We start from the raw sequence: 22,415 nt of genomic DNA, 5'->3' as shown, positions 1-22,415 counted from the left end.
GGTGAATCATCATTGTCCTCACTTCAGCTTTCTACATTCATATGAACGGGTTTGCCTTCAAACCCGTTCATACGTAATGAATTGGTCTGAAAGAATTCAAAGCAATTCATACCCTTGATCCCCACAGATTGCTGTCAGATCACTGGGGTTTACTTAGCAGATCCCTACTCCCACTTTCTTCTGCCAGTGTGGGGATGAGGTGGTCAGGGGGTGTAAGGTGACAGAAGAATGATGAAGGTGCATACCTCCCAAACTTGGAACTTGAGACTGAGGGACACCTAGGGATGGAAAAAAACATGTGGAGTGCAGCATGAGAAAAATGCACTGAATATTGAGGTGGCTTAAAAGAGCATGGGTAATAGAGTTTAAAGCGGTATTGAATTCAAAAGCAAACATTTATTTTATTGCACATTACAATTATTAGATGTGATGGCTGCATTTGTTTTTTTTTTTTTTTGTTTTTTAGGCTTTCTTTACTTTATTTTTACCTGGCGACTCCGCCAGTAAGTCTGCTGTTTTTCAACAGAACAAGCTGTCCTTCAGATTTAGCAGTTGGAGGGTTGACACAAACCATCTACTGCTGGCAGAGTGCGCTGTGTGCAGAGTGCAGAGATCAGGAGTGTGCGGTGTTTTCGAACAAGCCCCCCTATTCCCCCCCCCCCCTACCAGTATAAACCCTCTTCCCCTACCGGCACATTAACCCCCCCCCCCCACAATCCTCCTCGTTGTACAAATGGAAACAAAAAAAATCTTCCGTTTCCCTTCACCCCTCCCAACACAGACCTTGGGCATAGTGCAGCGCTATCCGGGCTGGAGATGTTCTTCCTCCCAGGCTCCTCCTTGTAGTGGTCTGTTAGGAGACAAAACGGAGCCGAGGAGGAGCCTAGGGAAAGCTGCCCTGGCTCTGTTACACTGAGGTGACAGGCTGCGAGGGAGATACTGCCGGGGTCTGGCGATGTTACCTTGCTTGCAGTAACAGAAGTAAGCGGGAAGCACAGCTGTATGTGTCAGGATCGGAGTTGATACTGGCTGGGAGGAGAGCTGGAAAATAGTGCTGCAGACCGGTACCTGATTTCAGAGATAGGAGTCGCCCGTAGCTGTTGGCGGCGAAGGAGAGATAAGCATAGAATACGTGTGGCGGGGAAGATAGATGGAAAAGACTAAAGAGAGGAGAATAGATGAGCGGGACCGGAGGGGAGGGCAGAGATTGTCGGGGCAGAGAGTGCATGTCAGTGCAGCGGGAACATAGAGATCTGGAAGATGTCAAATAGCGGAGAACTGACATGTCTACAGACAATTCCTTGGACTTCATGGCTTGGTTTGTGCTCTGACATGCACTGTTAACTGTAGGACCTTATATGGACAGGTGTGTGCCTTTCCAAATCATGTCCAATCAACAGAATTTGCCACAGGTGGACTGCAATCAAGTTGTAGAAACATCTCAAGGATGATCACTAGAAATAGGATGCACCCGAGCTCAATTTTGAGTCTCATGGCAAAGGCTGTGAATACTTATATACATGTGATTTTTTTAGTTTTTTATTTTTAATACATTTGCAAATATTTCAAACAAACTTCTATCATTTTTTAGTTTTTTTATTTTTAATAAATTTGCAAATATTTCAAACAAACTTATTTCATATTGTCATTATGGGGTATTGTTTGTAGAATTTTAAGGAAAATAATGAATTTATTCCATTGTGGAATAAGGCTGTAATGTATCAAAATGTGGAACAAGTGAAGCGCTGTGAATACTTTCCGGATGCACTGTATACAATTGTGAACTTAGTCTTAAAACAATGGGAGTCTCTTTTAGAAATCTATTAGCTTGAGTCCCTTAAAAGAAGTGACTGTATACATTTTCATATCTCTCCACAGGTCGATTTCTTGCTGCTTGGTGGAGATCTTTTTCACGACAACAAACCTTCCAGGAAGACTCTACACACCTGTATGGAGCTTATGAGGAAATACTGTATGGGAGACCGACCCGTCCAGTTTGAGGTTCTCAGCGACCAGTCTGTTAATTTTAGCTACAGCAAGTAAGTGTGGTGCATGAGAAGAGCAATGTGACACTGCCTGTTCTGTGTAGTAACACTGGCGCCTTCCTTTCTATAGCCCATGATTTTCTTGGCACCTAAAGGTGTAATTGCACGTTTTTTTCTGTAGTGCCAACTGCTGGTAAAATAGGAAATTGCAGGTCACCCAGAAACAGTGGTTCTAGTGTAGTAGAGACCATCCTGTATGTTTCGTCAGTATTGCAGTGGTTTCAGTGACTGCCCCATACCTTACTACAATGTTTTTATTTGTTTTTCCCTTAACATCTCCTCTAAATTTAGCGATAATAAACTCTTTATTTAAAAGAAAAAAAAATTCTTAAAGTGATTGAATTTTTAAAAAAATTAGAATAACAAACATGTTATACTTACCTGCTCTGTGCAAACAGCGGCTCCAAACCTCCTATTCTGGGGTCCCTCACATGTGCTCCTCCTCTGCTCCAAGTGCACCCATATCAAGCCACTTGCTATCGGCGCACTTGTGTGGGCTTAGTCTGGAGTCAGGCTGCTTGCATCTATTGAACAAAAAACAAAATAAGTGTAGCGCTAATATGACAAATAACCATATGTTATATAGTGTGAAGACCATTAGGTTCCTCAAATCAGAACATCAAAATGTGTAGGGGGGGGACATAAAAAGTATATCAATAGATAATAAAGTCCTCAAAATCCTCAAGAAATGTATCATGTAAAATGTTAGGATGAGAGTCCTCAATATATATGTGACTTCATATTAAGACATATCAAAAATACAGAAAACATCTGGACTGAAGAAACACCACAGCTGACAGTGAGGAGGATTACCGGAACGTTTGAACCCAATAAAACGTACGTTCAATTGGGTCAAACAAGCTTGAAACCTGAATGGTTGATTGAGTTCCATAGACGGTAGGAGAAGATCCAAGGATAATCTGTGTGATGGTGTAAGCCTCAGGGGTGATGTCCGCAGTGAATGATGGTTACATTGGGCAAGGAGAAACAAAAAAAGGCCACATAGTATAATCCCGTATGGAAAATGTATACCAAATTTATTATAAAAAAGAAATACACTCACATGAGCAATGGATAAAAGACAGCGCTGTACAAGTAAAATGGCGGCAGTGGGGTCCCTCACGACGCGTTTCGTCTCCTTAGACATCGCCCCCCAGACGATGTCCAAGGAGACGAAACGCGTCTGGTAGGACCCCACTGCTGCCATTTTAGTTGTACAGCGCTGTCTTTTATCCATTGCTCATGTGAGTGTATTTCTTTTTTCCATACGGGATTACACTATGTGGCCTTTTTTTGTTTCTCCTTGCCCAATGTAACCATCATTCACTGCGGACATCACCCCTGAGGCTTACACCATCACACAGATTATCCTTGGATCTTCTCCTACCTTCTATGGAACTCCATCAACCATTCAGGTTTCAAGCTTGTTTGACCCAATTGAACGTACGTTTTATTGGGTTCAAACGTTCCAGTAAGCCTCCTCACTGTCGGCTGTGGTGTTTCTTCAGTCCAGATGTTTTCTGTATTTTTGATATATCTTAATATGAAGTCACATATATATTGAGGACTCTCATCCTAACATTTTACATGATACATTTCTTGAGGACTTTGAGGACTTTATTATCTATTGATATACTTTTTATGTCCCCCCTATACATTTTGATGTGCTGATTTGAGGAACCTAATGGTCTTCACACTATATAACATATGGTTATTTGTCATATTAGCGCTACACTTATTCTGTTTTTTGTTCTATGCTTATATCCTATTGGCCGTGTTAGCTGCTTACTATTTGGGTAGCGCAGAATTACTTGTTATACTCTGTTTGCTTGCATCTATTGACACAAACAGCAGTCCTACTGTTGAATATTTTAAATATTATATTTATTGAAAATTTTCTACATCTTCTTTGCAGTATAGGAGGCATACAGATGAAAGACCTAGTGCCATCGGGGAGTCTAGTTCCTGTAGGTTTTCATTGCTTTGTGTGTTCCCATTGGGAAAGTCGCCCCTCTTTTTATCCTGCTAACCATTGTCAGTAGGACTATAAATGAGGGACAAATTGACATTCTAGAGTTCTCACCAGAACTGGAGGGGAAAATTGAGCAATGGGGAAACTTGTTCCCGGTGACAACTATGCAAGAGAGAATTTCCCACACTATGGAAACGTTTCCTCTTATTTAATTTTATGTCTATAGGACTGAAGTGACCAAAAAAACCCCAAAAAACATCCTGCTTTTAACTCTTTCCCTCTGGTAGGTAAAACGGATCCTCTATGTACAGTATGTATTTCATTTGTTTATTTAACTGTTTGCTTTGAGCTTTAAGAGGGAAAAAAATAAAATGATTGTTCTTGTGCCATGATTTATCCTGCCTTTACTTTCTCATTTATTGGGGTTTTGTGTTGTTTGCGATTATAAGACTCTTAAGCCGGACGATCGGATTTTCCGACGGGAAATGTGTGATGACAGGCTGTTGGCGGAAAATCTGATCGTTTGTACATGCCATCGGACAATTGTTGTTGGATTTTCCGCGGACAAATGTTGGATGTCAGGCTTTAAAATTTTCCGTGGACAATGTCTGTTGTTGGATTTTCTGAACTTCTTTACACAAGTCCGTTGTACAAACACGCATGCTCGGAAGAAAGGATGAGCCATAAGCGGTCGGTCTTGTAAACTAGCGTTCGTAATGGAGAGTTAACATTCGTGACGCAGTAAATTATGAAATCTCCAAATGCAGCGCACAATTCTCTTCTTCTTTAATGGGATAATAATGAAGCTGCTTTGCTGGTGATACTGATGGAGTTACTGCAAACACATTTTCAAAGGCTTTTTTTTTCTAGTGATATCAAGAATTAATATTATTATGCTTGTTATTTTTTTTTTTTTTTTTTTTTGGTGCAAGTTACCATAACACCATTATTCCGTAGTTTTTAAGATCAAAGATACAACTATGTTGGTGTCCCTTGTTAATTTTACATTGTATTTTTTAAATGTAACTGCCTACTCCCAAACTGTGATTTCAAGTAAAAAAACATAGCCAAGTATTATTCTCCACAATTTTTTTTATTGTGCATTAAAAAAAGAAAGCAAATAAAATTAGACATGCTATCTGCCGAAGGAACTTAACCAAAAAGTGCATTCTATGCATCCAAAAATATAGAAAATATAACAAATCAAATCATTATTATTCAACCAAAAAATAAAATAAAAGCCTCATGCATGTGTCCTGCTTCTTAATATAGAGTGTCAACAATGCCAAGAGTTGGTGAAAGTAGGGGTCCGTCATCCGGAGATAATTCCAAAAATCATCCGGATTATTCTCCTGGAGCTCCCACAGCAAAGGCATATGACATAATTGGTCACGAATAATAAAGCAACCAATTTTTGTTTCAAGAAATCCTCCTCCTCCTGTTCCTGGACTGGACTTGGTTCAAAGCAATAACTCCAAGGCCAATAATAAATAACACGTTATCTTCTCCGATTCCGCAACATGTCTGGTTGACGAACGTCCGTTTAGAAGCGAACTGAAAAGCGCAAATCAACACTCACCAAACTTTTACTAACATGAAATTAGCAGAGGGAGCCCAAAGGGTGACGCTAAGGAGCAGAAAAACCATGTAGTATGTCACTACGTTCGTGTTTGTTGGCCGACAATTCCTTGCCGTTTGTATGCAAGACAAAATCCAGACACACCTTCGGACAAAAATCAGAGGTTTTGTCTACGGAAAATCCGATCGTGTGTACAAGGCTTTAGAGTTAAAGGATAAGTTCACCTTTAAAAAAAAAAAATTATAGATGCACATGCACAGAACCCTCTCATGTGGAGGGGAGGGGGCAAGGGGTCCTGCTAAACATACTGCATGTCACACTATATAAATACGGGTGCAACATGTATCATGTTTAAAAAGTGAACTTAGCCTTTGAATCACTAGTTTACATTCCTATCGCACTCCTTTCTTGACAAAGCCTGGAGCAAGAGGGTGCTGCAATAACATTCAGCTCATTGCCTGGTGTCAACATAGAAGAAAATATCACCGCTGTCAGAAGAGAGCTTTGTGTTGTTTACATACACAAAGCTCTGTCTTGTCACGCACTCCAGTGATCGGCAGGACCTGGTCATAAATCACTGGCCGGGAAACAGTGACAGCATAGGCTGGCGGGCGCATGCCCCCTACCTATAAATGTAGCATCGCATATATATATATCGCATATATAAATATAATGTGTGTGTGTGTGTATATATATATATCTATATCTATATATATATCTATATATATATATATAGATATATATATAGATATATATATATATATATATGCGATTCCTCGCGGCCGGCCTGCACTTTAGCAGTAAAACTATTACAGTGCGCAAGTGGTTAAAGTGATCACATGACAACATGGTTAGTTACGTTTCGGGGCTGAGTGGGACCCCTTTGTCAGGCAAGGGTTCAAAATGTTGCTCTAGTACAAATTGTTTTGTGGGTTACTTTAGGCTCATTCACTACCTGCACAGCAAAAGATCTGTTTCCCTGGGTAAGCTAATGCTGCGTTGTGTTCTGACTTTGAGGGAAAGGGTTGGGGGGTGTTGGTGGAGGTCACTGTTTATGTTTTTTTTCCCTTTTTTACGTTTTTTTAAATGTCAAAGAGTGAATTTTCATTCATTTCTGTTCTCTGCTGCCAAGGCCGCGGGGCATAGAAACAGAGAATTCAGCACAGCTCTAGGCTGTTTGCGAAAAAAATGCATGCTGTATCTGCGCTGCTCTGTACCCGAGGGCTCTGTTCTAGTGTGAACAGGGCACATAGAAAACAATTGTTCTCTGTATACCCTCGCAGAATCCTGTGTTTTTCTAGTTCAGAAAAACTCAGATCCCTGTACATAGTGTGAATGAACCCAAATAAATATCTGGACTTCATGATATGGAAGTGCTGGTGACATATATTTTTCTTGAGGTAAATTGTCCATCCTCTCCAGAAAACATTTCATTTTGAGTAGGTGAATGAGGTTTGCATTGTGTACCGCCTTGTATTATAGCTTAGGGACACTTTTAGGCTTTTCTCACTAAAGTTCAGAACTCCACCCCAGCCCACCATCATGGAAGTCTCACCTGTCCAGGGTTCACAACACAGCCATAAATTATATAATTCCAGAAACAAAAGATGTAGTCATAGACTTTCTGTGGACAAACATATATTGAAAACAATGGAGTATTATAAAAGCAATTTTATTTTATTCCATTAAAAGTTTTGACAAAGACATACTAAAATTCTCTCCAGTTAGAGGTTCACAATAGGTATAGATTCCAAACATAATTCACATGTGGACTTGACGCATTTCGGAAATACTTCTTCAGGAGCAGTGGTAATTTCGTTGACAAAAATATCTTCGTCATAATTTTCGTTAGCGGCATGTTTCCAGTGACAAAAACTAAATGACAATAACTTAATTTTCATCAATTGAGGAAAACTTTGATGAACGAAAATGGAAGGAAAATGTGAGAGAGGAACGTTTACCTACGGGAACTTCTGCTTTCCTCGGAGCTCCGTCTGTAAAGCCTGTGAGTGGTTCCCATCCCAGCAAGCAAGGTAGCGAACTTAGCGTGGTGTGCTTAGCACTGTTCAGCATTACAGGCTTCCACAGACCAACGTCCAGAGCACTGTGTGCGCCATTACAGACCTCCTCAGACGACCGTCCAGAGCACTGCGTCGATTGCCTTTACAGGCCTCCTCAGACAACTGTCCAGAGCACTGTGTGTGCCATTACAGGCCTTCTCAGACCAACATTCAGAGCACTGTGACCAACATTCACAGCAACATTCACAGGCCTCCTCAGACCATCATCCAGAGCACTGTGTGCATCTTTACAGGTCCCCTGAGACAGACGACTGTCCAGAGCATTGTGTGCAGCATTATTACAGGCCTCCTCAGACTGATGACCATCCATGTAGGTGCAGTGATCTGTGCTATTGCCTTTGTCTGCAAGCACTGATTTTTGTTGAGCTTACGAACAGGTTGGACCTACGATCGAGCTCCGGGAACCGAATTCGTTCATAAGTAGGGGACTTACTGTAATAACATGTTATTAGATTTTGACTCCAGGAGTATACGATGAGTTTGGAAATTCTACAGAAATGCTTAAATAATGCATTACAATTTAACTAAACCCATTCGATTTTAGTCGACTAAAATGTACTGGAGATTTTAGACGACTAAAACTAAAAGAATTCAGATGACTAAACCTAAAATGGTATTTTAGTCAAAAGACTAAGACTAAAACTAAATCGAAATGAACAATGTTCAGGAGCACACGTGAGAGAATCGGTACAAATGGAACCCACACTTGATCTTTGTAGAAAAGCACCAACTGATATAATTAACTGGAATTTACAACATGGATATGTTTCCCATGGAGTTGATTCTGAAAAACCCAGGATGAAACCGCCACCTCTGAGATATGTGGCTAAAAAGCAATCAGGGATCTTACAGACTTAATCTATACACAGGGGACCTAACTCCCAATAGTATAGCCGTAGAATTAGCGCATAAAAGGGTCACCAGTATGGCAGGATGATCAAAATATGTATATTCAAATGACAGCGGGGGCTCCCAGTCCATACCCATCAAAAAGGGAAAGATCTGAATGTCCTGCAAGGTTCACTCCATTCAAGAGTATGAATATGACATATGAGGGTAGTATTAGATACACTAGACCATTTAGATACACAAGCACATTTAAACACACTAACAAATGTGATACAAACTCCAGCTAAAAACTTTATAGGCAGTTACGGCAACAATTTTGTTCCTCTTGGAATAAAGGTTTTACATAAATAAATAAAAGCTTACCCGTTTAAGTACTCCTGTCGGTGGTATATAATTTGTCTCAACCCAATAACTGTTACATCTGCAGGGCAGCTTTTACTTTTTAAAAACAACAGACGTACTGGCAGGATCACCAGGTGAAAAGAAAGAAAGCCTAAAAAAGAAAACGAAATGCAGTCATCACATCTAATAATTGGTAAGCTGCAGTATAATAAATTTTTGCAAGCTGGTCAACTTGCCGATCGTGCTGTAGCAAAATGGCGGCTACTGCGCGGTCGGCCGGTTATGGGAGAGCGTCATATGAAGTCCTCCCATGATCACACCCCCTGCGGCGTGCACCCGGAACGCTTTATTCTTCGGACCTGTGTCCAACCCCAGCTGAAGACAATGTAAACACACTTGGCGGTTATCGGCATTCCTTTCCTCATGTTGACACAGCTTGAGGAGAGGAGAGAGCGGATAACTGGCTAGTGTGAAAGGGGACATCTGCACTGATTATCGGTGTCCTGACGATCAGTACAGTCCCAACAGTGCCCATCAGTGTTGGGAATCAGTGCTCGTCAGTGCTGCTAATCAGTGCAGTCTCACCAGCGCACATCAGTGAAGGAGAAAATTTACCTGTTTACAAAATTTTATAACTGAAATAAAGAAAATTTTTGGTCTTTTTCTGTTTGTTTAGAAAAACAAACAAACAAAAAAAAACGATTAAATACCACCAAAAGAAAGCTCTATTTGTGTGAAAAAAAATGATAAAAATGTCATTTGGGTACAGTGCTGCATGACCGCGCAATTGTCGTTCAAAGCGCTGAAAATTGGCCTGGGCAGGAAGGGGGTGAAATTGCCCAGTAGGCAAGTGGTTAAACTAAACTTGATGAAAAACAAAACAATACGTACAAAAAAAAAAAACAACGTACCACCTGTCACCGAAATGAATAACGCGCAGTACTGTGGAACCTTGGTTAACGTGTAACGCGGTTGATGAGCGTTTTGAAAGACGAGCAATTTCAAAATCATTTTAATGAAATGTGTTAATACCTTGTAGAATCATTAGCATGCAACGCTGATTATTTTTTAAATGGGTTGCAGGCAGGGAGTCACGGCTATTGACGCAAACAGGTTATCTGGGGACCCGGGGATGTGATTACAATTTATAGCAGCAATCCCAGTATACATTTTATTTTATGTGTGAAATTAATGTTATTCGTCAAGGTAAAGGGCAACTTTCAAAGTGCAAAGAACCATAGCAACTAATTAGACTTCACATTTTACTAACAAGACTACAGTAAGGTGATGGCAGATTGTTCATTGAGGCTTCGTGCATAGTATATAGAGATTCTCTCTGTGCACCACTACATTAACCAATAGCTTTTTCTGATAATTATGGAAGAATGCAGGCTGTTTGTTATTTAGCATGGATCAAAGAAGAATTCTAGGTAAAGTATATTTGTTTACAGTTACATTGGACCAGCTTGGACCAATGTAACCATGCATGTGCCATGCCTGCCTGATGGAACTGGAAATCACTGTAGTAGGCATCACTGCTACAGTTATCTTCACTCGCTCTGCCGATTGGTTTCCTTGCTGCTTACTGAACACATGAGGTCGCCCGCTCAGCATGGCGCCATTCAGGGACCGCTTTGCATTTTCTCAGTTAACCACTTAAGCCGGCGGGGATTTGGCTGCTCAATGACCAGGTCATTTTTTTGCGATAAGGCTCTGTGTCGCTTTAACTGACAATTGCGCGGTCGTGCGACGTACCCAAAAAAAATTGATGTCCTTTTTTTTTCTCACAAATAGAGCTTTCTTTTGGTGGTATTTAATCATCTCTGTGGTTTTTATTTCTTGCGCTATAAACCAAAAAAGAGCGATTTTGTACTTTTTGCTATAATAAATATCCCCAACTTTTCTTAAAAAAGGAAATTTTTTCCTCAGTTTAGGCCGATATGTGGAAACAAAGAAAAGAGGGCGCACCAGCCTAGTGCATTATCCTTTAGAACGTTTATTCAAGAAGCATAAATAAAAACTACTCACAAAAGTAGAAAGAAAATCGCGCTCATAACAGTCTTTGACGTATAGCAGTCTGTCCACTGATAGCAGTCTCTGAGTCCTAGAGAAGGAGACATACGAACCGCTTCTGGCTAACGCGTTTTGAAGGTTAAACCTTCTTCATCAGGCTCTGATGTGTCATTATACAAATAAGAATTTGCATTTGGTGGCTGTTGACTTGAAAGGATTGCTTGGATGCATCATCAGAACAAGCATGGCTCCTTGTTTGCTAGAACATCTTTACTGGGGGAGATCTACTAAAACTGGTGCACACAATATGGTGCAGCTGTGCATAGTAACCAATCCACTTTTAGGTTTTAGGGCCAGTGCACACTGGTGTGATACCAGACATCTCATGTGATTCGCACCGCATTGCTCTGCAGATCACATGCAATGCTGTGTGATGCGAATTCAGCAATACAAAGTGTATGGCTGAATTTGCATCGCATTCAGACCAAACTCGTGCAGGACCCCCTTTTTTTTAAGTCCCCACCAGAATCAGATCGTATGAGCGTTTGCACCCATGTAATCCGATTCCTGCTTGAATTCACAGTTCGCACTGCGATTTGCGAACCGATCTGGGGGTGTCATTAACTTTGTCGCTTGTTAACTTTGAAACCTGCAGCCGTTCGCGAGTCAGGTGCGATGCGGGAACCCGCACTGGATTTGTGGGGTTTCCCGCATCTCACCAATGTGAACTAAGACTTAGGGCCAGGCCAGTTCACACCACAGAAATGCAGTCCAGATAAGTTCCACATGCTTTTCTGCATGCGCGTTTTTGATTCGTTTCTGGTGTGTTTTTGATGCAGTCCAGTGCTTTTTTTCCTTACCTTTAGGGCCAGTTCACACCACATGCAGTCCAGTGCGTTTTTTTTCTGCATGGAAAACGCATAGAAAGTAGGTTATATGGTTTTTAATGGCATAGTTCACACCAGTGCTTGCAGTTCCAGTGCGTTCCAGTTTCAGAAAAAAAAGTAGAACATGCTGCATTTTTCCTGCACTGGACTGTACTGGAATGCTGTAAAAAGCATCAAAAACTCACGGAAATGCACTAAAACCGCACTGGAACACCCATGTTCTTATTTATGGCTAAGGACAAAAAGGGGGGAAAAATGCACTGGACTGCATCAAAAACGCACTGGAATGCATCAAAAACGTGCATGCAAAAAAGCCTCTGGAGAGCATCAGGACTGCGTTTCTGTGGTGTGAACTGGCCTTAAATAAGGACATGTGCGTTCTAGTGCGTTTTTGGCGTGTTTATGTGCGTTCCAGTGCGTTTTTGATGCATTTTACAGTGTTCCAGTGCAGGAAAAATGCAGCTTGTTCTACTTTTTTTTTTCTGGAACTGGAACGCACTGGAACTGCAAACACTGATGTGAACAATGCCATTGTAAACCGTGTAACCTACTTTCCATGCGTTTTTGATGCAGAAATAAACGCACTGGACTGCATGTGGTGTGAACTGGCCCTTAGGCTGCTTTCACACTGACAGCACCGGTTGTTTAAGAAGGGTTTAAAAACTCCCGCGTTGCGGTGCTACGGAAGCGCTGCCCATTCAGGGGCGTTTTAGCAGCGCTGTATACAGCGCTCCCAAACCGCCCCAAAAATGCTGCTTGCAGGACTTTTTCTAACATCCCGCAAGCGCACTGCCCCAGTGTGAAAACACCCATTGCAGAGAATGGGAGGCAGTTTTCAGGCACTATTTCTAGCGCTAAAACACCTGAAAACTGCCTCAGTGTGAAAGGGCTTTTATTGTCAAAGCTTAATTGAACAAGCTGAAAGGATGAGTTCACCTTTACAAAAAAAAAATTAAAAACAAATGCACATTTTTTGCAAGTAAACCTGGAAAGCATTGCACCCTCGACCAGCAGATCGCTGATGCCTTGCAGGACTCCTGCAGACTGTCAGTGTGAGCTGTCTCCCCTTACATCATACATTGTACATCATACATTGTACAGACAGGCAGTTTCACATTGACAGGAAGAATCAATGAACAGGGCTCATAAGCGTTGTGGTAGTTCCTTGAGATTTACACGCTGTCAGCCGCAAAGGGTGTCGGTACTTGTAGTTCATTCATTCACAGAACTCTGTGAATGAATGACGCAGCCGCGTGGGCGGAGGCCCGCACGGCCGCGCTCTTTTCAAAAAGTGACAGCTAGTACGGGGAACTTCTCCCCATACTGCTGTCACAGGAAGGCAGCATCTCACTGAGCGGCTGCAGGAGCGGGAACATGTTCCCCCCTAAAAACTGGTGGGACATGTAACATGTTCCTGAAGATAAACTTATCCTTGGAAGTTAGAATCTGATTGGTTACTATGTACACCCTCACCAGATGCTGTGTGCACCAGCTTTAGTAAATCCCCCCTCCCCCACAGTGTTATAATGTTCCATAGTGTGTAACTAGCTTGAGGCTGGCCATGTAATACACTGATTATGCTAAATGTATAACCACTTGGGTAAACAAACTAGCGATGGCAAGTACCCACAAGAACAAAATGTTAATATATTGCTGCTTACCAGTCCTTATATGTGGTGGCTGCATTCATTTTTAGTCAGACTTTCATTTACTTTCACCTGGGGTTCCTGCCAGTGAGTCCGGGTTCACACCTATGCGAATTAGATGTGCGTTTCCCCGCATCTAATTCGCATAGCAGGAGAATGTGACTGGCTCCCTATGGAGTCGGTTCACATATCTCCGGGGCGGCTGCGGAGTGCACTGCACAAAAACGCTGTGCGTCTTTGGCTCAGTTTCAGGGCCAAATTCAGGCATAGAATTGGCCCTGATTCGTCCCTGAAATGGGGAACAGGGACGCACAGCGCTCCTGTGCGATCCGCAGCCCGTTATAGTGTGAACCCGGGGTAACACTTCCTGTCCTGGGGTGGAAATGCTCACTCACTGTAATGTTCTATGGAGGAGCAGCATTGCCACATTAGTAGAGAAAATGGCTTAGGACTGCAATAGACCACCCCCCCTCCCCTCCGTTCTGTATTATAAGAGAAGGTGTTCTGTAGTCCAGAGAGGTAAAGCGGTGTGATAATGATGCTTGAAATAATGCACAACCTATAGTACATAGGACAGCACCTGATTTCTGGTGGGATTAATAGATATTTTTGCACTTGTTGGGCAGAGATAACAAACCACTTTCTATGGTATATTTAACAGACTAAAACCAAGCAAATAAGAGATGTTCATTCTCAGGCTCACTGTCACGTATGTTTTGTGTTTTTGTCTTTGATGATCGGTATTAAACAGTATGCTGGAAAATCTCTGCATGAACTGTTCAGCAAAAGGGCAGGAGAGGAGGAGGAGAATCGCCCTACATACACACACAACACACACACACACAATACACACACACACAATACACACACACACACAATACACACACACAATACACACACACAATACACACACACAATACACACAACACACACACAATACACACACACAATACACACACAAAACACACACACACAATACACACACACACAAAATACACACAACACACACACAATGCACACAACACACAGACAAAACACACACACAACACACACACACACAATACACACACACACAATACACACACAACACACACAAAACACACACACACACACACACACAATACACACAACACACAGACAAAACACACACACACACACACACAAAATACACACACACAAAACACACACTCAATACACACACACACACACACACAAAATACACACACACAAAACACACACAAAATACACACACAATACACACAACACACACACAAAACACACACAAACACAAAATATATTTTGGCTCTCCCTTATGCTTTCTGTTTGGTCTTCAGAAATATATCCAACTGTGGAACCTTTCTTTAACTGAAGAACTGCTCTCTGGTCAATGAATCCAGAAGATCAGTTTTGCTTAACCACTTCAGCCCTGGAAGATTTTACCCCCTTCCTAACCAGAGCATGTTTTGCGATTCAGCACTGCGTTGCGTTTAGCTGACAATTGCGAGGTCGTGTGACGTTGTACCCAAACAAAATTGACGTCCTTTTTTTTCCACAAATAGAGCTTTCTTTTGGTGGTATTTGATCACCTCTGCAGTTTTTATTTTTTGCGCTATAAACAAAAAAAGAGCGACAATTTTGAAAAAAAACAACAACATTTTTTTTACTTTTTGCTATAATAAATATTCCCCAAAAAATATACAAAAAAACAAATGTTTTCCTCAGTTTAGGCCAGTATGTATTCTTCTACATATTTTTGGTAAAAAAAAAAAATCGCAATAATCGTGTATTGGGTTTGCGCAAAAGTTATAGCGTCTACAAAATAGGGAATAGATTTATGGCATTTTTATTTATTAATTTTTTTTATTAGTAATGGCGGCAATCTGCGATTTTTATCATGACTGCGACATTATGGCGGACACATCGGACACTTTTGACACTATTTTGGGACCATTGTCATTTATACAACAATCGGTGCTATAAAAATGCTAGGCAGGTGTTCGAACTGTGGGGGGGGGGCTTCTATTAACATGACAACGATCGCGGGCCGACGTCGAACATCGAGTTGCGGGGACTCGCGGCAAATTTAATGTGCTTAAACCACTCCTTTGTTGCCTTGGCCATGTGTTTTGGGTCATTGTCATGCTGGAATACCCATCCATGACCCATTTTCAATGCCCTGGCTAAGGGAAGGAGGTTTTTACCCAACATTTGACGGTACATGGCCCCACGTTCATCGCCCTTTGATGCGGTGAAGTTGTCCTGTCCCCTTAGCAGAAAAACACCCTCAAAGCATAATGTTTCCACCTCCATGTTTGACGGTGGGGATGGTGTTTCTGAGGTCATAGGCAGCATTCCTCCTCCTCCAAACTCAGCGAGTTGATTTGATGCCAAAGAGCTCGATTTTGGTCTCATCTGACCACAACACTTTGACCCAGTTCTCCTCTGAATCATTCAGATGTTTATTAGCAAACTTCCGACGGGCCTGTACATGGGCTTTCTTGAGCAGGGGGACCTTGCGGCGCTGCAGGATTTCAGTCCTTCACGGCGTAATATGTTACCAATTGTTTTCTTGGTGACTATGGTCCCAGCTGCCTTGAGATCATTGACAAGATTCTCCCGTGTAGTTCTGGGCTGATTCCTCACCGTTGTCATGATCATTGAAACTCTACGAGGTGAGATCTTGCATGGAGCCCCAGACCGAGGAAGATTGACAGTTATTTGGGTTTCTTCCATTTGGGAATAATCACACCAACTGTTGTCACCCTCCCACCAAGCTGCTTGGCGATGGTCTTGTAGCCCATTCCAGCCTTGTGTAGGTCTACAATCTTGTCCCTGACATCCTTGGACAGCTCTTTGGTCTTGGCCATGGTGGAGAGATTGGAATCGGATTAATTGATTGCTTCTGTGGACAGGTAACAAGCTGAGATTAGGAGCACTCACCTTAGGAAATTTTTGCTGATTGATAAAGGATCCAATACTTATTTCATTTATTAAAGTGCAAATTAATTTATAACTGTTTTGAAATGCGTTTTTCTGGATATTGTTGTTGTTCTGTCTCGCACTGTTAAAATAAACCTACCATTAAAATTATAGACTGATCATTTCTTTGTCAGTGGGCAAACGTACAAAATCAGCAGGGGATCAAATATTTTTTTCCTCTCACTGTGTAGTAATATATTCCTTGCCTGACTTATGGCTGACTATACGTGTTTACATTATTCATTCAATTCAGCTAAAGATCCACAATGTTTTGGATTTTGTTACAAGCATTGCTGCTGCAGTTTTATTCTGATTTGAACAGTTCTCTTCTTGTTTGCTGCTTTGCTGATCAGGGAAAATTGCCTAGCAGCCTTTAATTTGTCTGCCTAGAACTTGGTCATTTTTCTGTAGATTTCAATTGAATGAAAGGCATTTATCAAGCAGCGAGCACAGTGAATCATACTTGTGTCTTTATAACTTTAGATGGAAAAGACATGGCACCTTTAGGATGCAAAGTGATGAAAAGATTATATCGCAAAATATAGCTTTTCTTATTCAATATTTTTAAGTATAGAATTTAAGTTTTCGACAGATATAGAAAGGTGCATACAAAAGTCAACAATACGTCTTGACAGATTATCGAACAAGTTGAGTAGCTGTATCCAAGCAGACATAGCTGTCCTAGAGGTGTAAGTAGGAAGAATAGACTAGAGAAGGATCCAGAAAAGAGAGGAGTAAAGTAGGTTAGAGGGGAGAGACAAGGGTGGTTAAAGGAGTATGGCTGAGTGAGAACTCACAGCAACAAGGGCACAAAGAAATGTGAAAGGGGACATATCTGTTAAGGTTCTAGAAGACGATGACCAAAATCTGCAGGCAGGAAATGAGTGACTCATATCGTTTGCAAACTCGATTAAACCTCTTATGCTGCGTACACACTATCGGAATTTGGGCCCGCAAAAGACCGATGAGAGTTTTTCATCGGAAAATGCGACCGTGTGTATGCTCCTTTGACCTTTTGCTGCCCGAATTCCAGCCAGCAAAAGATTGAGAGCATGTTCTTAATTTTTCGGTCGGGAAAAGTTCCTATCCGAAAATGCGATCGTCTATGGCAATTCTGACGCGCAAAATTCCTGCGCATGCTCGGAAACAATTCGACGCATGCTCGGAAGCATTGAACCTCATTTTCTCGGCTTGTTCTTGACGGTCGTAATTTCAGTGAACTTTTGCGTGACCGTGAGTATGTAAGGCAAACTTGAGCGGAATCCCGTCGGAAAAGCCATCATATCTTTTTCTGACGAGAAGTCCGATCGTGTGTACGCGGCATAAGATATGTATAGTGCCAGTGAGCCATACCTTTGCTGCCATTTCTTTTGCAGCCATCAATACCTGCGTCATAAATGTAAACTGAGGTTTAGTGATGATGGAAGGTTATAAATCGAGAATTGTTTGTTGAAAAAGAGTATGTATGATTTTGTATACCTAAAAGTCTTGAACTTGTAGCTGGGGTATCACAACATATTCAATAGATAGCTTTCGTAATGCTTGTTTTTTTAAATTTTTTTTTTTGGACATGTTTGAAAATTTTAAGTTGATAATGTTTTCAGTGTTTAACATTTTAAAAATGTTGATTGTTTGTATAGTTTTTAATACTATACTCCCAAATAAAAGGCTGTTAAAACCCAACTTTGGGAAACTATAAAATTATCCCTTGCAGTTGGGCTGCACCTAAACTGCAAGGGTTAAGTACTTGCTTTGTCTAGGGGAGAAGTGGAATGCGTGGTGGCCAATTAAACTTAATGAAATGTTTGTGTGACATTTCATGAAAGTTTGTTTAAAAAAAATTGATTAGTATGATGCACGAAGGTCGGCACATTGGCACTGCGGTGATCCTGCCAGACTGCATTGGACGCCAGCTGCTGCGCTGTGGGATATTTTGGCGACTTCCTGTGAAGAAAACCTTCAGCTTAAATTCTTTTGGACTGTCTGTCTGATTTTCCAAATATCTCACTGTTCAGTTAGATTGTGTATCTTCAGAAATTGGGGTGTAAACAACTCGGAACAGAATGTATCTTCTTCAGAAAATTCTTCAGTCTGTTTGCTTTCATCATCCTTGTCTGGGACTTGCACTCCTCTTAGTATGAGAATTGTGGGCCTATAATAACTGTTTTTGAGGCAGCCCCTCTTCAACATTCTCATACTAGACTGTCCCAGAACCACACACTGCCATTATGGAAAATGTTGACCAAATTACTATGCAGACTAATTTGTCTGCCCCTGAGGATCAAGTGGTCCCTTGTGTGGTGGATCAGTCTTCCAGCTCTGGAGTCAGTGAAGTCCTTCCTTTCCACTCTCTGGAAGATCTCATCATCAGATGTCAGCCTGTCAGTGCATGGGGCCCGAATTGTTGGAGATTTTTTTGTCTTCCTGTCCACAGTCTCAAGTTTCAAAAGATGACGTTGTTTCTACATCCTTTGACCATCTGCTTGTCAGGTCACCTGATCCAGATCCAGCTGGACTACACTATGGCAGAGACCTGCCTCATTCCTCTGCCAATGTGGTGGTTCGGAACCTCATCTGGGCAGAACTTCATGTTCTAGTCTTGTTCACTATGATCATGTCAGGTATGAACAATTGATAGGATATTTTCCCCAACCAGTAATGCCTGGACATGGGGGATCGGTGCATACACCCAAGTGCATTCCAGACAGGTTAGTCCCCAGATGCAGAAATTCTCTATAAGTATCAGTGGATGTTCTGTTGACTTCATGAGATCTAATCATCTGGATCTAGGCCTGTCCTCTGATGACACTTCTCCCTGGCCTGCTTCCCAGGCTTGAGATGGAGGACCTTTTGGTCATCTTCCCTGTTTGGGATTGACCCTGGTGTATGTACTTCGCCAGTGGTTTCTGACTGTTGCATCTTGGACTCGAACCTATTGTTGGATTTAGGGAGTCGGGAGCATGCCTAAATCTCTTTTATGATTCTTGAGGATAAAAAGGATATTCTAGCAAGGTATATTATGGAGCTTTGTCTTAGGTGTGGGTTCCCCATATGTCAGAAAGGTTGAGCTAGGGTTTAGCTCTTGGCTCTACCTAATGTAGATTATTCCATATATTTAGATCTAGATATTTTTTTTTTACGAATGTTAACCCTCTCTTTCTTGCTTAAGTCCTTGTTTGGGGAATTCCCTTGTACTCTTTCTTTTGTCTCGGTAACGCCATTATCCTGGGCTGGTCTACAATTTTTTTTTTTTTGCTGTCCAGCCCTTCTGAAGCTGGTAGGTTTATAACCCAAAGAAAGATATCCTGCATCTCTCTGGACTTCAGGAAAATGATTTTAAGGTGAAGATAAAAATCCTATTTTTTAAGGTACAAAAAAGCTTCAGAATAATGTTAAAATTTGGAAAGACATCTGCACAACATGTGATGGAGAAGTAGAAATATGTAGATATCACAGACTGGAGTTCTGCTTTAAAGACAAATGACCAAACGTGATAAGATTTTTAATTTAGATGCATTGCTTTTTTTCAGTTCTTCATATATTCCCACCTGGAAATCTGTTCACAACAAGCCATTTTAAATACTACTTTATCCATGTTGTATCTCCCTGTTCTTCCATTCTGAGGACTAATCCTGCAGTTTGACTTTTGCATTTGTTCTCTCTCTCTTTTTCTTGTGTCCTTTTCTCTGGATTGTTGTTTGATCCTTTTACACTCTTTGGAATTGTAAATTGTGTGTATGTAATACTTCTCCACATCTTTGGTGGTGTTTAAATGGTTTGCCTTGTTTGCCTTGGGGTAGACGGATCAAAGGACACTATACAAACGTATTTCACTGCAAGATCTTGTACTGTATGATGGTTTACTATTTTACTTATAAATTTACGGTTGTTGTTAAATAATGTTAACCATAACATACTTACTGTAACTAAGAATGTTCACACAATTCTTGGATTGTTCTTTATAAAGCTAATAAAAATTTAATGTTAAAAAAAAAAAAATGGTTTGCCTTGCTGGATCCAAGCTGTCTGATTTTCTTGTATCTAGGACTGCAAAATACTAACACAGATGACTGATTTTGACTGTTTCTGATCTTGTACTCAAGTGTGCGGATTAGAAAATTTAAATTGGACAATTAATTTGAGCAGCAGACTGACCAGCTATGTCTGATACCTACTTTGATTTCACAGTTGCTTTCCCACACTTGGAGAGATTAAAACCCAATTGGATTGTTATTGCATAAAGAGTCATAGATATTAGTTTTCTGTACAGTTTTAAACTACTATAAAAAAATTCAGAGTGGGTGTAGTTGGTTAAAATATTTACCTTTGCCATGGCTTCCATTCTGCAGAGGTTGCCATCAGAATCCTAAGGCAATATCCTGGGGAATACAGAGTAGCCCAAATGCCGTGAGATGATGCTACACTACAATGCATTAACATGTGATTTTGGCTACTCTGCATTCCTGCAATTTGCCCCAAAAACGACTCGCCTAGGCACTGCCTTCGGAAACAGGGATAGGGTATATAAGTAGAATTATAGGCAAAACTTATTTTTTTTTCATTTTGGATAGAGTAAGGGAGGGTTATAACTCCTGTCAGATTTTTTGTCCTCCATCTGTGTCCCATTGCAGAGATTTCCCTTCACTTCCAGAAAGTGGGAGAAAATCCCTGCAAATTAAGTGAATTTCTTGGATACCCCAGGTCACCAGAACTAATTAGAACCAGTGGAAGATTTCACATCTATTACTTTTCTGGGGACAACCCAAAATTTGGGATTTTCTTTTGCTTTCTCTGTCAATGATAATGGTAAACAAAAGAAATAGAGGGGGTGACTCTCCTTAATGGGGGCACAGACAGCAATAAACACTGACACACTAATCCCTCTCCACTCTGTCCTAAACTAAAAAAAAAAAATGGCTTTAGTCATTCTTTAACCACCTCAATACCAGCAAGTCACATCCCCTCTCCTTCGAGACTATTTTTTCAGTAGCGGGATAGTTTGACTGAATTTTACTTGGTCATACAGCAATGTAACCAATTCATTTAATTTATTTTTTTTCTTTCTAGACAGACATAGCTTTACTTAGTGATATTTAATAGCCACTATTTTTTTTTCTTTTTCCTTTTACTATATAAAGAAAAAAGACTGAACATTCTGAAAACAGTTTCCCTTTCCATAATAAAACATATCAAGTAAAAATAGCAGTATGTTACAAAAACCCCTGAAATTACCCATTTTTTTTGGAGAGTGGACATTTAGGTCATACCAAAAGCGCTGCTATGTAGAAATTGTGTATATAAAAGTGTAATGCTGCATACACACGGTCGGAATTTCCGTCAAAAAAAGTGTGATGGGGGCTTTTGGTCGGATATTCCGACCGTGTGTATGCTTCATACAATTTTTTCTGTCTGAATTTCCGCCAGCAAAAGATTGAGAGCTGGTTCTCTATTTTTCTGACGGAAAAAGTTCTTGACGGAAATTCCGTTCATCTGTATGCAATTCCGACACGTAAAAAAACACGCATGCTCGGAAACAATTCGACGCATGCTTCGAAGCATTAACCTTCATTTTCTCGGCTCGTCGTAGTGTTGTACGTCACCGCGTTCGTGGCGGTTGAAAGTTTAGAAACTTTTGTGTGACCGTGTGTATGCAAGGCAAGCTTGAGTGGAATTCCATCGGAAAACCCATCCAAGGCTTTTCCGACGGAAATTCCGCTCGTGTGTACGGGGCATAACAGCTGCAACTATTCAGTAGTGATCTCACACTAATAAATAAACGTAAATAGATAAAATAGTAGTGCGCTAATTCAATATATACACATATGAAATCCTAATACTCATACAATTATATTATGCAAAGTGTTAAAAAAAAATTGTGCAAAAAATCGTGCTAAAAAAATAATAGCAATCCAAATAAAGTCCAGAATATATAGGTGCAATCTCTTCTGTGATAATATTTCATTCCAAATCCGTACCACACATCGTTTTTATTAAATATATAAATATAAAAAGTTAAAAAAAA

The 22,415-nt window shown here is 40.8% G+C and overlaps 1 protein-coding gene across 2 annotated transcripts in view; it reads left to right on the top strand.

Moving 5' to 3' along the window:
• MRE11 (MRE11 homolog, double strand break repair nuclease) overlaps positions 1 to 22,415 on the top strand; it is a 497,020-nt gene that overhangs the window by 49,112 nt on the left and 425,493 nt on the right. For both annotated transcript variants that reach the window (XM_073613016.1, XM_073613017.1), the window contains exon 4: positions 1,879 to 2,039. In XM_073613016.1, coding sequence (XP_073469117.1) covers positions 1,879 to 2,039 — 161 coding nt within the window. The remainder of the gene's footprint in view (positions 1 to 1,878; positions 2,040 to 22,415) is intronic.

Source organism: Aquarana catesbeiana, linkage group LG02 (genome assembly GCF_042186555.1).
Source record: "Aquarana catesbeiana isolate 2022-GZ linkage group LG02, ASM4218655v1, whole genome shotgun sequence".
Classification (NCBI taxonomy): Eukaryota; Metazoa; Chordata; class Amphibia; order Anura; family Ranidae; genus Aquarana; species Aquarana catesbeiana.
This window is presented reverse-complemented; position numbering and strand designations above follow the sequence as displayed.